Consider the following 18,344-nt stretch of genomic DNA (forward strand, 5'->3'; position numbering starts at 1 on the left):
CACCTATGAACATGCAATTTTTGACAAAGAAGCCAAAAGGGTACAATGGAAAAAAGAAAGCATCTTCAACAAATGGTGCTGGCATAACTGGATAACAACGTATAGAAGGCTGCAAATAGATCCATATCTGGAATTGGCTTTTTCATGTATCTTGATTCAGTTGGGATCCATCCAACTTGTTGGATGGATCAGTAGTTTATTTTTATTGATGAAGAATTTTTCATAGTTTGGAGGTACCAAAGTTTGCATAGCGCTTTCTGTATGGCAGGATGTCTGAGTTGTTTCTATTTTGGGACTACTGTGAGTAAAGTTGCTGTGGAGTTTCTTGTGTGGCTGTATTTGTACGTATAAGCTTTCCTTTCTCCAGGAATCATGCCCAACAGTGTGATTGCTAGACCAGGTGGTATTTGCATACTTTTTTAAAAATAAGAAGTGGTTGATTCTTCAAGTAATATTCTATTAGTCTCCATTCCCTCTAGCATTCTGTGAGAGATCGTTTCTCTATGTCTTAGCCATCTTTGGGTATTTTCACTAGTTGGCATTCTAACCATTTTGGTGGCATTGTAGTTTTAACCTGTGATTCACATGCTTATTTGTCCAACATATTTAAGTGGAATGTTTGTGTATGTATTTTACAGTTTTTAATTCACCTTAACTCATTATTTAAAATGATCAAATGAAACATGGGTATTGTTTCAACTTGTATTTGAGCTGGAATTGCTGGCATAAACCACTACCTTTAATCCCAGCACTCAGGAGGCAGAGGAAGGTAGATCTCTGTGAGTTCTAGGATAGTCTGGTCTACATAGTGAATTCCAGGACACAGTAAGATCCTATCTCAAAAATAAATTTTGTCAGGCTTGTTTTTTAATCTTTTACCCAGTTGTTAATCAGTTTGTTGTTTCCTTTGTGCTTTGTGGCTCTCTAAAGGAAGTAATTTTGACTTGACTGATGCATTAAGTGATGGAAATGATGGGCGCCAGAAACCAAGCACAGGAGGAAGAGGTTAAGTCCTAATTGGCTGAAACTACAGGCTAGCCCTATATCTCTCCGGTGGCTCTGTTTCTATAAATGTTCATTTTATTTTATTGGTTTATTTATAATTTGTGGTATTTATTTTCCATGTGTATAGGTATTTTTGCCTGCATGCATGTCTGTGCACTACATGCATGCAGTGCCTATAGAGGCCAGAAGAAGTCTTTGGATCTTCTGGAACTGCAGTTACAGATGGTTGTGAGCCATCATGTGGCTGCTGGGAATCAAATTCAGGCCCCCTGGAAGAGAAGTCAGTGCTCCTAACCATGGAATCACCTATCCAGTCCTCAGTCTGTCTTATTAATTATAACAGCCCTGTGTGCCAGAGGAGAACTGTCAAACAGAGGCACTTAAACATTTTGGTCTTAATACTCCCTAAATTATTGAGAATCTCAAGTGATTTTGTGTGGACTATATCTATTGACATTTATTATGTAGCGCATAAAACCAAAAAAACTTCACTAAACAATTGAAAGTTAACACTAAAGAAGTGCACATGTGGGCTGTGGTGGTGCACAGCTTTAATCTCAGCACTCAGGAGGCAGAGGCAGGTGTATCTTTGTGAGTTCAAGACCAGTCTGGTCTATATAGTGAGTTCCAGAACAGATGATTTGCATAGTATAACCCTGTCCCAAAAATGCATATTATCATACTTTGGACTTTCTTACTGTTGAGTTTTAAGAAGTCTTTACATATTCTAGACATTAAATCTTACACATGTGGTTTCCTTCTATTCTTTATCTGACTTTTTTGTTCCATTAACAAAGTCTTCTCTGCAGCAAACAGTTCTAGGTTTGACTGATTATGCTTCTGCTACCAGGTCTGAAAGCTAGAAACTCTGTGTATTCCTAGGTCCCATAGATTTTCCTATCTTTTTTCTTTAAAAATCTTTTTATTTCCTGTGAAAAGCAAATTGTTCCAAATTGCTTATTTGTGCACAAGTCTATCTTTCTATTGAATTGCTTTTGAAACTTTGAAAAAAAATCAATTGAAATATAACTCATTTTTTTGTTCACTTAGTGTATTTTGACACAGGGTCTTGCTATATAGCTCTGTCTGACCTGGTACTTTATATATATATATATATATATATATATATATATATATATATATATATATATATATATGTGTGTGTGTGTGTGTGTGTGTGTATGTATGTATGTACGTATATATCCCAGTGTGGCCTCAGAATCACAGGGATCTACTGCCTCAGCATCTCCAGGGCTGGGATTATAAACCCACCAGACCCTTTGTGTTGCATTTGGTGTTCTTGTGTTTTGTTGATCTTGCATACTTATTCATAATAGATATAGGTCTGCATTTTCTTATGATGTCTTTGTCAGGTTTTTACATCAAAGTAATGCTGAGTAGTATTGGTCTCATTGAATGGATTTGAAAGTATTATCTTTTTGTATTTTCTGGATGACTTGCTTCCCTTCTAATAAATATTTTACATTTATTATTTGAAAAATATATGCGTGTATACAATGTATCTTGATTATGCCCTCCCCCATCCTCTCCTAAGTCCTTATAACATATCTCCCTCCCAACTCCCAAGTTTGTCCAATTAGTAGTGCATTGGCATGAGGCCATCCCCTGGGGCATGAGCAACCTACCAGAAGCCACACTTCCAAAGAAAAGTGCTCCTACCTCCCTAAACAGCCATCAATGGCCAGTACCCTCTCAGATGTGGTAGTGGGTGACTTTTTGAAGCATTGGTCTTTATTCATAGTGTTTTATAGAATTCACCAATGAAGCCATATGATCCTTGGTTTCTCTTTATGTGAAGGTGTTTTGTCATTAATTCTATTTTTTGTGTGTATGTGTATGTGTTTGTGTGTGTGAGTGCACACCTGGATGTGAGGGAACATGCATGTGTGTGAAGGTCAGAGGACCTTTCTCTGTGTAGCTTTGCGCCTTTCCTGGAACTTGCTTTGTAGACCAGGCTAGCCTTGAACTCACAGAGATCCACCTGCCTCTGCCTCCCAAGTGCTGAGATTAAAGGCGTGTACCACCAACGCCCGGCCCAGCTGTCTTCTTAATTTCTTTCTTATTTATGTTTCTGAGACACAGTTTCTCTCTGAGCTTTCAGCTTGCTGATTGGGTTTTAGACTGTCTGTTCAACAAACTCCAGGAATCCTCCTGTCTCTTCTTACTCAGCACCAGGATTGCAAGTGCATACCATTGCACTGAGATTTTATGTGGATGATGGGGACCCAAATTCTTTTCCCCATATTTGCATAGGTAATTTCCCCATGCCCTGGGAGGTTTTTTGTTTTGTTTTAATTTTTTGTTTTATGTCTACTCATATTTTGTTTCTTCCTGAGTCACTCTTAGTAGTTTGTGTCTGTTCTGAAATTTGTCGTCCATTTTCAGACTATATAGTTCATACTTTGACTAAACATTCCTTTAAAATCATTGGTATTTCTGTTAGGTCAGTAGTAATATCTTCTCTTCTACTTCTAAATTTTAAAAAGATTTTATTTTTATTTTAAATATATATATATATATATATATATATATATATATATGCATTTATGTGTGCACATGAGTGCAGAGGACAGAAGAGGGTATAAGATCCTCTGGAAGTGAAGTTACAGGTGATTGTGAGCTGTTTAATGTGGGTGCTGGGAACCCAACTCAATTCCTCTGCAAGAGCAGTACATGTTCTTAACTACTATGCTATCTTTCCAATCCCATTTCTCATTTTAATAGCAAACCATATCTCTTTATTGAAAATAAGTTTTTCCCATACAATATATTTTCATCACAGTTTCCTCTGACCTGTCTACTTTCAGATCCTCCTCATGTCCTCACCCATCCAGCTCCATATCTTTTTTTTCTTTAGAAAATAGGCAAATTAAAAGAAAGAAACAAACAAACCAGAATAAAACAAAACACCCCCCTCAAAAAAGCACAGTACAGACACACACACACACACACACACACACACACACACACACACACACACAGAGAGAGAGAGAGAGAGAGAGACAGAGAGAGACAGAGAGAGAAACAAAATCCACAAAAACACAAAAACATAAACCATAATATACAAGCAAAAGATCAGTAAGAAAAAAAATGACCAAAGAGTCAATATTAGACAAAAAACAAAAAACAAAAAACAAAAACAAAAACAACGACAGCAAAACCAACAAAAAACCTCCAAAAATACCATTGAGTTTGTTTTATGTTGGCCATCTACTGCTGGGCAAGGGGCTTGCCCTGAAGTATTGTTTGTATACCCACTGATATCTCTCTTTAAAAAAATCAGTCTAGCTAAATAACTGTCCATTTTGTAGATCTTTAAAAACCCATCTTTGTTTCAGATATACTGTGTTTTTTCTGATCTTTAGTCTCTGTATTTCTACTCTTCATTTTCTTCCTTCTGCTAATTCTGTATTCAGTTTCGTTCCCTCAGTTTCCCAAGTGAAAGTTTAAGGTGTAGTGATTGTAGATCTTTCTTCTTTTTAATTAAAACATTTGTGGCAGTGAATTTCCTTCTTAGGCATGGATTGTGTGGGAGCCTGTTCTCGGGTTCCTCGTGGCTTTACCCAACAGGTCTGAATAGAGGATGATCAGGACCACGGGTCTGAGTGCAGGTGTCTGAGATGGTCTGCACTTGGTTGTGCTGTGGGGAGGAGGCCTTTTGCTCCACCCCCTTGGCATCTCTATAAAAATCCTGGGGCAGAGACAGTCAGGGCCCGTTGGAATAGGCTCCAGGCCCTCTCGAGGCTATCCTTTATTTTCTATCTGTTTATCTCCGCAAAATTCTCCACTATAAATCCTTCTAGCTAATATTTCCTGCTGCTTGCACTCAAGAAAACTCGGGGAAGCTGTGGGGTTGGTGGGTAAACGCCCCAAAGATGTGACAGTGACAATATCTTACTAGTTTTAGCTAGTTCTAGCTTTGTTTCATTCTTGTCAAAGTATGTCTTAACTTTTGGTTTCTTCTTTTATCTATTGGTTATTTTGCTTTCTTTTTCTTATCTTTTCTTCTTATTTATTTACTTGTAGTGCTAGGGATAGAATGCAGGTCTTTATATATAGTAGGGAAATAGTCTACCACTAAGTTATACCTCTAACCCTTCCTATTGTTTATTTGTGTGAATGTGTGTTTGTGGTGTGGTGTGTTTACATATTCATTTGGTTATGTGTAGATGACTGTGTGTGCGTGTGTGTGCGTGTGTGTGTGTGTGTGTGTGTGTGTGTGTGTGTGCGCGCGCGCATGCGCGCGCGCGCCTCAGAGATTGATGCTTGGGGTCTTCCTTGATTGTTCTCCACACTATTTTTGGGGACAGGCTCTCTCACTGAACCTATAACTCATTAATTTGGTTAGGCTGGCTAGCTGCTTCAAAGGTTGTCCTACTTCCATCCTCTTAGTGATGGAGTTACAGATGAAGTGCTGCCACATCTGGCTTATACTTTTATTGTAAGCGTTCTTGCTTTCTCTTTCTTGGTTGATGTTAAAATGCATGGTAAGACCCCAAACCAGAAAGTTATTGCTCTTAAGGTTAAGTAAGGTTTCTCTATTTCCACTGAATCCTTTTGGTCTCTCCTACCTTATGAAAGATCAATTGTCCACTTCCTTTTTTAAATTTTCTTATTTTTCTGTATTTGAAAAATGTTGGTGTCCTGTGCCATGTTGAACTTGAAAGAGGATAAATCAGTGATTTCTGTCTATCTTAGTGGAGCAGATGGAGAGTTTTCTTCTTTCCTTCATTTTATTTCTTCTGTGATAGTGCTGTTAACATTTACGGTCTTTCCTCCTTAGTTAATGTTCCTCAGAGATACACTCACAGACACACCTGGAAGTATGATTTACTCATTTCCTAGGTACTTCTTGATCCACTGAAGTTGACCATCAGGATTAACCATCATAGGTCCTATTTAGCTACATTCTTGTCTCAGTGTCTCCTACAAAGCAGCAAACCAGATGTTAGTTGGTACCAGGGTGTCATTTGAAATCTGAAGTTCTGTGAGCTTCCTTTTGCTTCCCTGATAGGGATGATGACCACATACCTTGTTGCTTAAACAAGAGAGATTTATCTTATAACCATTGAGGTAAAAAATGCAGAATGAATATGATGGCCTGCAATAATCATACTAGCAGGGCTGCAATCTTTTTGGATTGCAGGCTCTATGGGAAAAAATTTGCTTCCTCCCCTTTTTGCCACATATATTCTTTTGCTTATGGCTACTTCTTGTATCTTTAAAACCATGAACACGCCAAGGTTTTCTTTTTTCAGTTTGTCTGTTTTTGTGTATTTTCTTGTAGCCCAGGCTGGTTTAAAACTCCTTATATAGTTCTGGCTGCCCTTGAACTCCTGATCCTCCTGCGTCTGCCTCCCAAGTATTGTGATTAGAGACGTGCCCCACCACACTTGAGTTTTTAGGATCTTCTATGCATACAGTCCTGTTACCTACAAATACAGTTTAGCATCCTTCACATTTGGATGCCTTTTCTTGTTCTTGCTACTGTGTTGAATAGAATTGGTAGAGTGGGCATCATTGTCTTGTTCCTTGTGTTAGAAGAAAAGCTTTCAGTTGTTGTACCTTTAACTGTGGTGTTACCTGATTCCTTAGCCTATGTGGCCTTCATTTGATTTAATTACATTACTTTCACTCTAGTTACTTTTCCAGTTGCTGTGAGAAAATGCTCTGAGAAAAGCACCTTAAGGGAGGGTTATTTTTGCTCAGTTTGAGAGAGTATAGCCCATCATGGTGGAGAAGACATAGCAGCAGGAGTGTGAGGTAGTCACATGCATCCACAGTTAGGTAGCAGAGAGAGATGACAACTTATGCTCAACTCACTTCATGCTTTTTGCACAGTCCAGGATCGCCACCCAAAGAATGGTGCCATCCACTGTGGGTGGTTCTTTTCAAGACAATTAACCTAGTCAAGATAATCCCTTACTGCATAGGCAGAGGCCTGTCTCACAGATGGTTCTAGAGCTCATCAAGTTACCAACTGAAATTAACCACCATAACTTCTAGAGGTAATGTGTTGAGAATTTTTATCAAAAAGCTGTTCAATTTTGCCAAATTCTCTTTCTATGACTACTGAGATGATTACATGATTTTTATGCTTCATACTTTTAATATTTATTGATTTAAGTTCTGTTGAACAATTCTTGTGTACCAGGCATAAATCCAGTTTTGATCATGGTGTGTAATCTTTTAAATGTGCTGTTGAATTCTGTTAATTCAATTCTGTTAATTCTGCTAATGTTTCCCTGATGTTTTTTTTTTGCCTCTGTTCATGCAAGTTTCCTTGTTTGTGGCATTCTTGTCTGGCTTTGGCATGAGGGTCATGCTGGTCTCATGAAGTAAATTTAGAATTATTCCCCCTTCTTCAAATCTGCAAGAATTTGAGAAGGATTAGCTTTAATTTTTCTTTGAATTCTTCAAAGAATTCATTTTTATAGCCATCTGTTCCCCAGATATTTATTTGTTAGGAGGTCTTGATTATTCAATTTTTAAATGATTATTCATCTGTTTATATTTTTATTTTTCATAATTAAGTCTTAATAGTTTGTGTGCTTCTAGAATTTGGTACAATTTGTTGGAATACATTGTCCATTGTATTTATTTAGTATTAGTTGCAATGTCTTCTCTCCCATTTATAATTTTTAATGATTATAGCAGAAATAAAGATTTTTAAATTTTGTTTACTTTTTTTAAAAAAGCCAACTTGAGCTTTCCTTCCCTTCATTTCCCCATTTCTTTGTTTCCTTTTGTTCTAGGGAACAAATCTAGGACCTCAATGTAAATAAATGTATGCTTACCTCTGAGCTGTACCTCCAGCCCACTGAATCTTAACTCCATTAAAGCTTCCTGTTGTTTTTCTTTTCTGTAATTCTTTGTCCTTCCTGGTTTCTCCACATCCTTCTGTGCCACTTCTTCCTCCTCTTCCCTCTTTTGAGACTGAGTCTTACTATCTTGGTAAGTAGTCCTGGGTAGTCTCCAGTGCAAGGTCCTCCCACGCCAGCTTCCTGAGTGCTGGACATGCACCACTTTGACTGGTCTTTCCAGCTTTTTAGCCATTTTTTCTCTTATGGGTCATGGTTCTGTTGTCAAATATGTGAACTCTTTGTCAAACATTCAATTCTGAAATACTTTCCTCTAAAATTTTTATGATTTTGTATTTAAGCAAATATAATCCATCCATTTTCAGTTGATTTTATATAAAAATGAAACCCATTGCTTTTTATTTTGGAAGTCTAATTATTCCAGCACCTTTTACTGAAAAGATTCTTTTCTCCATTGAGTTGCTTTGCATATGTATAAAAAAATCACTTGAACATATCTGAAGTCTTTTGAGCTCTTCATTCTACTCTGTTGCCCTGTGTATCTATCCATCTGCCACATCTTGACAACTGCAACTATAAAATGAGCCTTAATATTAGGTAGAGTGATTCATCCCACTATTCTTTTCAAGGTGTTTAAAAAGCTAATCTAAGGTTTCTGCCTTTCCATAAAATTTTTAGATTTGACTATTTCTAGAAAAATAATCAGTGAGACTTTTGTAGGCTTGCACTGAACATATACATGATATATATTTATATATATAAAATCAGTGTGGAAGCTGACATTTCCACTCTGTTGAGTTCTCCAGTCCATGAACTTAGTATGTTTCTCTGTTTTTTAGATCCTCTTTATTTATTTATTTATTTATTTATTTATATTTTTATAACTTTCTACCCCTAGATTTACTTTATCTGAATATAATAGTTTTTCACACTGTTTTAAAGGTATATATTTTAATATATTGTTTTCTTTTACTTTATGAATGGTGGGTTTTGGATTCCATATGTTCATTACTATTACATGTTGATACTATTGATTTCATTTCCAAGACCCTGCTGAATTTGCTCACTAGTTCCCCATGTTTACATTCTTTTCAGTTTTCTGTGAAGATTATCAAGTCACCTGCAAATATCGACAGATTGATTCCTTCTTTTACAATCTGCATATTTTCTCTTCTTTTAGTTATAGAACTTGCAGCACTGTGTGACAGTGAGGTTGCTTTGCTCCTGATCTTTCAGGAAGACAATTCAGTCTTTAACTGTTTTCTAGAGAACAGTCCTGAAACTGAGGGAGTTCTCCTTTAATCTTAAATTGGCGAAGAATACCCTTTTCATAAAATGTTCTAGATTTTTCCATGTCAATAATATATGATTTTTCATCTTTAGCTGGTGCATTGATTTATTTTCAGGTCTTATCTAGCTGAAGTCTCATATTTTCGATGGTCTGAACAACTCTCCCCTTGTTTCTCCTCCTTGGGAATTGAAACCCCAAGCTGTCTGTCTTGCCAGTCATTTATTGTGACATGTCAAGTATATATACACTTTGTTTTGATTTCCCCCCTCTCTCGTACCTCCTCTGTTTTTATTTTTTTGTTTTCTTCTGTGTACCTCGTGAAAGTCTTTTGCCTAAGGAGGACAGAAGAAGGCATCAGACTCCGTGGGACTGGAGTTACAGAAAACTATGAGTAGGCATGTAGGTACTGGGAATTGAATCTGGATCCAAGAAGCCAATGCTCTTAACCATTGAGCCATCTCTTGATTTCATATCCATTATTTCTTTTGATGTTTATACTTTCATATCCAGGAGATATCTCCAAATATAATGTCACAAATATTTTTCAAAATGTTTTTAAAAAGTTCTTATCTTTAGATCTCTGATCTATTTTTAGTTGATTTTTATAGATGGTCAACTTCGTTCCTTTGCTTCTATGCTCATACTATTTTTCTCTTGTGTGCTTGCTGTAGCACTGTCATTACCTTTCCCTTAGAATGTCTTCAGTTATAGGAATAATTATGGCAAATTCTAAAGTTTAATAGAAGAAACTGTTGAAAAATTCATGAGTGCCATGTAACTGATGTAAAAGGAACCCATACTTCTTCTTTTTTTTTTTTTTTTTTTTTTTTTTTTCCGAGGCAGGGTTTCTCTGCATAGCTTTGCGCCTTTCCTGGGACTCACTTGGTAGCCCAGGCTGGCCTCGAACTCACAGAGATCCGCCTGGCTCTGCCTCCCACATGCTGGGATTAAAGGCGTGCGCCACCACCGCCCGGCGGAACCCATACTTCTAAAAGAATCTGCGTATAGTCAAAGACCATTTACAAAATGTACGTGTGTGTGTGTGTGTGTGTGTGTGTGTGTGTGTGTGTGTATTTGTCTGTTTTAACCACTTTCAGTTTATAATTCTCTATACATCATAGAAAATGCCAGTCCATTAATCTCCAGGCATTTTCTGTAGTTCAGTTGCCGGATTAATAGTGGAGGAAACCATGGTTTGAAGGTCTTGGGGATCATGCTTAAGCTCTAGAACTCCTTAGTTCATATGGCCAGGAGATCTGGGCTCATGTTATAGCTCTACTCATCAAGTGTTGAGATGTGGAGCTACATTTTTTTCTCAGTCCCCATCCTATAAAGAAGAGTGATCAGAATCTCCCTCACTTAAACCTTTTCTATCTCTTTGGCATGTTTTTCCAAATGATTATGAGGTCATATAGGTTTCAAGCACTAAGACAAGAGTACTCTATTCTGGTGTGACTTTTAAAACTATAATGTAAGTATACTTTTTTTTTTTTATTAAACCTATGACTCTTGCTGTCTTCCCTCCTATTTTCAGGGAGATGGGACCATGTTGCCACAACCACAACTAGAAGGCCAGGAACAACTAGAGCACCACCAAATCCTGTGGGTAAGATGAGCTCTCTGAGGAGAGAAGTAAGGAAGGATTTCTACATCACCTACTTGTTTGAGTGTCCTAGTTAGAGTGTCTATGGTGTGATGAAACACCATGACCAAAAGCAAGTTGGGGATGAAAGGGTTTATTTGGCTTATACTTCCACTTTACTGTTCATCACTGAATGAAGTCAGGACAGGAACTCAAGCAGGACAGGAACCTGGAGGCAGGAGCTGATTGATGCAGAGGACATGGAGGAGTGCTGCTTTCCAGCTTGCTCCCCATGGCTTGCTTAGCCTGATCTCTTATAGAAAACAGGACCACCAGCCCAGGGATGGGACCACCCACAATGGGCTGGGCCCTTCTGCACCAACCACTAATTAAGAAAATGTCCTACATGCTTGCCTACACCTTGATCTTATGGAGACATTTTCTCAAATGGGGTTTCTCCTTTCAGATGACTCTAGCTTGTGTCCAGTTGACATAAAAACTACCCAGGACAGTGGGTGATTGTTTCTTTTGTTTTGTGGTCCCTAGAACCAGATGATTTAAACTTGGCTGATGCCTTGGATGATCAAAATGTTATAGATGGCGGCAAAAAACCAAATGTAGGAGAAGGAGGAGGTAAGTCCTAGCTGCTTGAAATTACGGACCAGTGCTACAGTTCTTGGTAGGGTCTGTCTTGTTACCTGTAATAGCATTGAGAGCCATTTTGAGTACTATAGATCTAGGCCACTTCAAGCTGCAGGAGAACTGTACAATAGTCATGCCGAAACTTTTTGATCTTGGGATTCCCGAAATTATTTGAAATCTCAATAACTTTTATCTATGTGGGTCATATCCCTCAGTGTTTATCATCTGTATATTTAAGACTTAAAATAAAGCAGTATTATCAGTCTAAAATGATTAATACTAAAGCCATACATATTAACACAAATAGCACAGTTTATGAGAAATTACTATGTGTGACAAGATAAAAACAATTTATTGAGAAGTGTGGCATTATTTTACATATCTTGGAATTGTCTAGAATGCTCATCTTGCTAGGAGATAACCAGATTCTCATATTGAAATATGCTGCTTGAAAGCTGTCTTCTGACCTTCACATGTGTACTGTGGCACATGCATGCCTACACACACACACACACACACACACACACACACGCGCGCGCGCGCATGCACATGCACACACACACACACACACACACACACACACACACACACTCTAAATACAATTAAATTTAGGATATTAAAACAGATATGTAGCTGGGCGGTGATGGCTCACGCCTTTCATCCCAGCACTTGGGAGGCAGAGGCAGGCGGATCTCTGTGAGTTCGAGGCCAGCCTGGGCTACCCAGTGAGTTCCAGGAAAAGGTGCAAAGCTACATAGAGAAACCCTGTCTCGAAAAACCAAAAAAAAAAAAAAAACAGATATGTAACCGAATAATAAATAAATAAAAGTGTTTTAGTAACTTTTCCTCACTCAGTTACCCTTTAGTTACTTTTCTAGTTGCCCTGAATACCTGACAAGCAAAGCAGAGGAGGAGGGGTTCATTCATTCATTTGGCCGGCTTATGGTTTCAGAAGTGATTGGGTCCCAACAAAACTCAATTGGTCACATTGTATCAACACTCAGCAAGCACAGAGAGAGACAGGAAGTAGGCTAGTGAAGCTCAAAGGTTAGTTCCCAGTGACATATTTCCAAAAGCTGGGGGGTCAAGTGTTCCAACACGTGAGCCTATAGAATTATTTCCTATTTGAACTATAGCACCCATTCAATGGACTTTTGCCCATTTGTTGTTTTGTAACATTGCAGGTTAATTGTTGAAGATTTCTCAAACTTCAGTGTAATGCCATACTTTATTATGAAAAACCAAAAGCCACATCTGGTACTAATACCACCAATGTCATTGGAAAGTCTTTATGCAGTGGGATGCTACTAGACTCACAGTAGCTGATAGAGGCTTCACTTGAAATCTTATTGACAAGTACCATCAGTGACTGTCCTGAACTGATGGATTCATTTCATTCAGTTTTAAGAAATGCTTCCCAAATAATCAAGTTGGTACAGTATTCATTCTGCCCAGCAAGAATGGTCTGTTATGACACAAAGCAGATAAAGTCAATTAGAACTGAAACCATCATACAAGTGACTTTTGTGAGTCACTTCTAGTACTTTGGAATACAGCAGAAAGGGTTTAAGCACACTTTGCATTTCAGTACATAGGACATTCAGGAAGATATGTACTTAATAGTTGAACTATAATTAATGATTCTGTTTCTCATGTGAGTTATTTATAGTTGTCTCACAAATCACGAGAAACTTAGGGAGAATTTTGAAAATAGAAATGTGGAGGCCCACAAAGGTTTCCTAGTGAAATCTGGGCTTGCTTCACCCAGCAGAGCTGCATTAGAGGATTGCTTGACCATGTGCATGGCTACCAGGTGATTGGAAAGGTCTGCACTTGGCTGTGCTGGGGGGGGATGTCTTTTGCTCCACCCATTGGCATTCCTATATAAAGCCCTTTAGAAGAGACAGAAGGAGCCTGTGGATAATGACCCAGCCCCCCCCCCCCAGACTGTCCTGTGTTTCTTTCCCTTCTAGCCTATGTAATATGTCTTATCCCTCTCTCATCAAGAGTACCCTGGAGTAAAAATTGGGAGCTGGTCTCCCAGCTGGCCTCCCACAAAGAAATGAGTTAAGATTTCCTTTGCCCAGTTAAGAAGCTGAGTTTACTATTCAGAGTCTCAGATAGCGGCAATCCAGGTCCTGGGAAGGGGTCTTATCTGAGCTAAGGTACTCTTCAGAAGAAGGTCATGTGGTTTGTTGATACAGTATATTTCCCTTCAGCTATAGAGATAGTGGCTCCTTTAAGACCAGCAGGAGAAAGAGGACAGGGAGCTCCCATGTCTGAGCTCAGGGAAGCCCAAAACAAGCTTTGAAAGAGATAACTTTGTTAAGTCAGGCTCTTAATTACTTTGACAAAAATCTCTTCATCTTTGGCATATAATGCAACTTAATCACTAGGATTATATTCATTTTCTCTATGGCCCCACAAAAACTCAAGTTGACTGGAGGTTATACAGAACATATATACTGGCAGTGGGATTCTCTTTCTTCTCTCTCATCTTCCTTCCCTTCCTCCTCCTTCTTTCCCCATCTCTCTTTTGTTTTGGCACCAGACATGGTTCTCAGGGCCTTATATGTACTGTATCACTGAGCCACACTCCCAGTACCATGAAGAACATCCAAGTGTCATTGGCAAGATTTATTTTTTGCTGCTGAAATAGTTTTGTCACTGAAATGTATTTTTTTCTAGGTTTGTCAGACAAGGATCTTGAGGACATACTGGGAGGTGGGGAATACAAACCTGATAAGAATAAAGGTAGGAAGATTTCTTTGTCCAGCCACACACCTAATTCTCATTCAGATGTTTACCATTCAAGTCTCCAGGTAAAGCCTGCCATTCTTACTCAGCCTCTGGAAAATAAGCCTTAGATATTTCTACTTGTTTTGGGGGTGGCTTGTCACTTTGGGGGTGGGGGCCCATTTGTAAGCCATCCTGGAGAAGCTGACCTTTTGCCCTGTTGTTCTTTATGCCAAGGTACCTACCTGGGCTAGTGTCCCCACCATAGCAGATGCCTCTTTATGAGGCAGCACCAAGAGGCTGTGGTAGGACAGTCACAGGAGGTATCATGGTATTACCAAGACAGCCCGCCCTACTTGGAAATCCAGTTTTCCATGCAGTGAGATGGTTCAAACATAACAAATATTTTAAAGAAGCACCTAGCAAATCAGATCTTTTAATAATATCTGTGTATTAAAAGAAGTTTAGGACTGGTAGAAGTTTTAAAATGGTTCAGGAAGGTTCCTGTATACTCTTGACCCAGTTTCTCCCAAGGATCCTTGATTGCAAATCCACAGTCATAGATTACCTAGAGTAGGAAGCTGACATCTGTACAATAAAGTCAACCACTGACCTGGGGATTTTGTCAATCTTATCTTACATGCACTGGTGTGTATGTACGTGTGTGTGTGTGTGTGTGTGTGTGTGTGTGTGTGTGTGTGTGCATGCATATGTGTGTGTGTGTGTGTGTGTGTTTGTGTGTGTGAAATTTTATCACAATTGTCGATTTCAATAACCATCACCACAACTGGGGAGACATTATAATATATTCTCTTATTTATGCTGCCCTGAATAGCCATGTCCTTCCCAAAGTCACATGTTTGTAGTTCCCTCAGCTATTAATGATTTAAACCTTTCATCATATTATATGTCAAGTTGGATCTTAAGTATAGGGTCTGAGATATAAGCAGGCTTGTGGGTGTGTTCATGTTGGAATCCATAGGTGTAAAACGCTACAACTGTGGCCTCTACAATCATTTGTGATAAGATGTTAGAATGATAAGGTGTGATGTTTGATACCCTTTCCTTATTATTCCCTGTTGTGATGGAAAATTGTAGCAGGGTCTGAAGGCTGCAAGTTGTGAGTATATCTGGGTATCATACTTCAAGACCCCCTCCCCAAGCCCTGACTGAAACATTTGCTTCTTTCTTGGAAGCACTGTGCCTTTCATATAGGAACAGTGTTCTCTTTTGCTTAAAGTGTACCATAGTCACATTTGTCCCCAGAAACACCTTTCCAGGTGGTGTCATCTCTAGGAAATAGCTCTAAAAGCCTCTAAATGAAACTTCCAGTTGTCAGAAGAACATGGAGCATTTAAAGGGCAAACCAGCAAATGAGCCAATTACTCCTGGGTGACAATTGGTGTTTCCAGATGGGAAGATGAGAGCAGTGGTCACATATGTAAGCATGTACAAGACTGAAAGTCTGAGTGACATGCCAGGGGCTTTTCTTCATTAACAATACTTGTTTTAGTAAGGAAGACGTGTTAGGAAATTCTTTAATTAGGCTCATATTGAAGCTTGCCTTGTAAAGAATAATCAATTGTTGGCTTCAGTTTCTCCCCCTGTCATCATAGGTGTCAGGAAAGAAGATCAAAGGGTGAAACTGGAACATGAGTGAGATTCACAGAAACCATCCCTTACACCAAAACAAGCTCATGATTGGGCACTTCCCAGGCTTTAGTCTTCACCACATAGCTTCAGTTATTGTTCTAGAGTCGATTTCTGAAGTAATATATTATCTGTTGTGTATTGTTTTCTCAAGACAACATTTTGGCAGACTGTGTCTGGCTCAAATGAGTTTGTTACTGGGTCCTCTTGCATCTGTTGAGGCGAGTTGTTTGTAAACCTTCTACTCTTACCCCTCCCTTGCCCTTCCTGGACTCAGATTGTTGCCTTTGTTTGCCAGCAGCCTCCTTCTTTTCCTAACACAGATAGAAGAAGTACCAGAGAGATTTCTTTGGACTTATTTCCACAATCTTTCTAGCTTTAACATGAGAGAATACATGCCAGGTATTTCTATTGTTCTGTAGTGTAGAGACATGACAGACACTCCAAGTCCCTGCAACACACCAAGGAATATGGCATGAACATACGGGGTTTTACTGAGCTATACTTAATATGAAACATTGGGTGTTTTAAAGTCCCATATTATATCAGGACAAGACAACATCAGATTATCTACAGAATATTCTCAGTTCTGTGTTGGGGAATAGACAAGATGTGGCTGGGAGAATTTCTGCAACAGTGAGAATACCTTGGTGGTTAGCCCAGGCACTCAGTATGTCTCGGCATGGTTTGTCCATTTGATTTTATTTGGTAACTGTAAGTCATTTGCAGTAATGTCTTTTCCTTTTTTGTTTATTCCTTTTTTTCTTGGCAGGGTCTTATTTGTAGCCCCAGCTTGCCTGGATGTCATGAGCTTCCTGCCTTAGCCTTCTAGATGTTAGATTCAAGAGAGGCACCACCATGCACAACTTTATTTATTGGTTTAAAAAAATTACACTTCTCTTGTTAAAATAAAAGTACATTTTAAAAAATATCTAAAAAGCCTTCTTGTTGGAAGCCTGGGATACTCACAATGTCCTTAAACACTTGAATACCTCCCCAACAGTTGTAGACATAATCACTCTACTGTTCCATGACTCTGTGTGTCCTTGACAACCGGTTGCGTCAGGCACTCACTGTGAGCCACGAAATGAGCTGCCGTCAGAGAAAGGCAAGCACATGCCTTGTGTCCCTGTCTCTCCCAGTAAGTGGCTCTGTAGAACTCAAGGCTGACGTCTATATGTGCATTGTTGTCTTTGTATTTGAGATACTAGGAGTCTGGCACCTCTGTTGACAACAGAGCTTATTCACAACATCTTAATCCATTCTCTTTCACTATAACAGAATGTCCAAGGCAGAGTAATTAATAAAGGAAAGAAGTTTATTTACCTCACAGTTCTGGAAGCTAGAAGACCAAGATTGGTGGCTACATCCAGTGAAGGCCTCGTGTTCCACCCTAACATGGCAGAAACACAAAAGGTCAAATGAACGCAGACCCATGAGACAAAACACAAAGGCAGGCTCTCTTTGTAACAACCCAATGTTGTGGCAACTAACCCAGTCCCAGGACAAAAGCATTATACTGCCACAATGGCAATCAACTTTCACCACAAGTTTCCATGGGGCAAGATTTATTCAAACCACTGCACATAACTTCCTTACTGAGGCAATGCCTCTTATTCTACAGGGTCCATTCAAGCAATGGTGGTTGCTATAGCTATGTGGTCCCTATCTCTATGGGACCTTTTATAGGAGCCCTTACTACCATTGCAGTAACAGTCTCTGTAGCAATGACAGTCACTATAGTTACAGCTAGGTTCCCTAGAGCTAGGTATTCTGTATAACTATCTTTGTGAGCAGATGTGTATCCTGAAAGCAAATTACAGTATAATATATACCATAGGAGGAAATTTGGGCCTGTGTTTGAACTCAGGGCAGTCCTCTTGCCCTAGCCTCCCAGGAAGCTTAACTGTGTGCTGGGATTACAGGTATGTGTTCCTATATCCAGCATATGCTATCCTTTTAAAACCAGTATCTATTCAGTAATACTCAAGATATTTTTCTCTATTATGTAGATTTTGAAATACCATCAGTGACTACTTAACACTATATTACACTACAATTTATTTATCTATCATTTAGCCTATTTTGTGTAGTGGTTCTTCTAGCTTTTCAATTATACACAGTGCTTTGAACACTGTTGAGCCAAATATGAAAGGCCACAGTTGTTTTTGTCAGACCAATTCCTAGCACTAAAATTGCTGAGACATAAGATGCATACATTTTTAAAAATATGACTCTAAATGACATTACCAAATGATTCCCCATTAAGGTGGCACCAACCTCCATTTGCCCTGCTAGGAAGTAAGCAGGTATCCATTTTCTCCAATACTAACCTCAGACTAGCAAGCATTATGGTTTTGTAATCTTTGTGAATTCAATCAGAACAAAACATTTGTCCTAGTCATTTTTTTCATTTCTTTGAATCTGTGTGTTATTAGAAACTCAATATATTTTGTGATCTGTTCATGTCCTTGACCCATTTTTTTCCTCATTTTTTTCTAACAAATTATTTTATATTATGGAGCCCTTTTCCAAATATTGCCAAACATTTTATTTAGTTACTCGACAGTTCATGGACCAGTGTACCAAAGGACAT

At 38.7% G+C, this 18,344-nt stretch overlaps 1 protein-coding gene across 4 annotated transcripts in view; it reads left to right on the forward strand.

Annotated features, from left to right (window-relative positions):
* The window catches only part of Cd99l2 (CD99 molecule like 2), a 100,223-nt gene that overhangs the window by 71,789 nt on the left and 10,090 nt on the right, over positions 1–18,344 (forward strand). For all 4 annotated transcript variants that reach the window (XM_015992751.3, XM_006973922.4, XM_042268867.2 and 1 more), the window contains 3 exons: positions 10,673–10,744; positions 11,267–11,353; positions 14,051–14,116. In XM_015992751.3, the coding sequence (XP_015848237.1) occupies positions 10,673–10,744; positions 11,267–11,353; positions 14,051–14,116 (225 nt within the window). The remainder of the gene's footprint in view (positions 1–10,672; positions 10,745–11,266; positions 11,354–14,050; positions 14,117–18,344) is intronic.

Source organism: Peromyscus maniculatus, chromosome X, assembly GCF_049852395.1.
Source record: "Peromyscus maniculatus bairdii isolate BWxNUB_F1_BW_parent chromosome X, HU_Pman_BW_mat_3.1, whole genome shotgun sequence".
NCBI classification, from domain to species: Eukaryota; Metazoa; Chordata; class Mammalia; order Rodentia; family Cricetidae; genus Peromyscus; species Peromyscus maniculatus.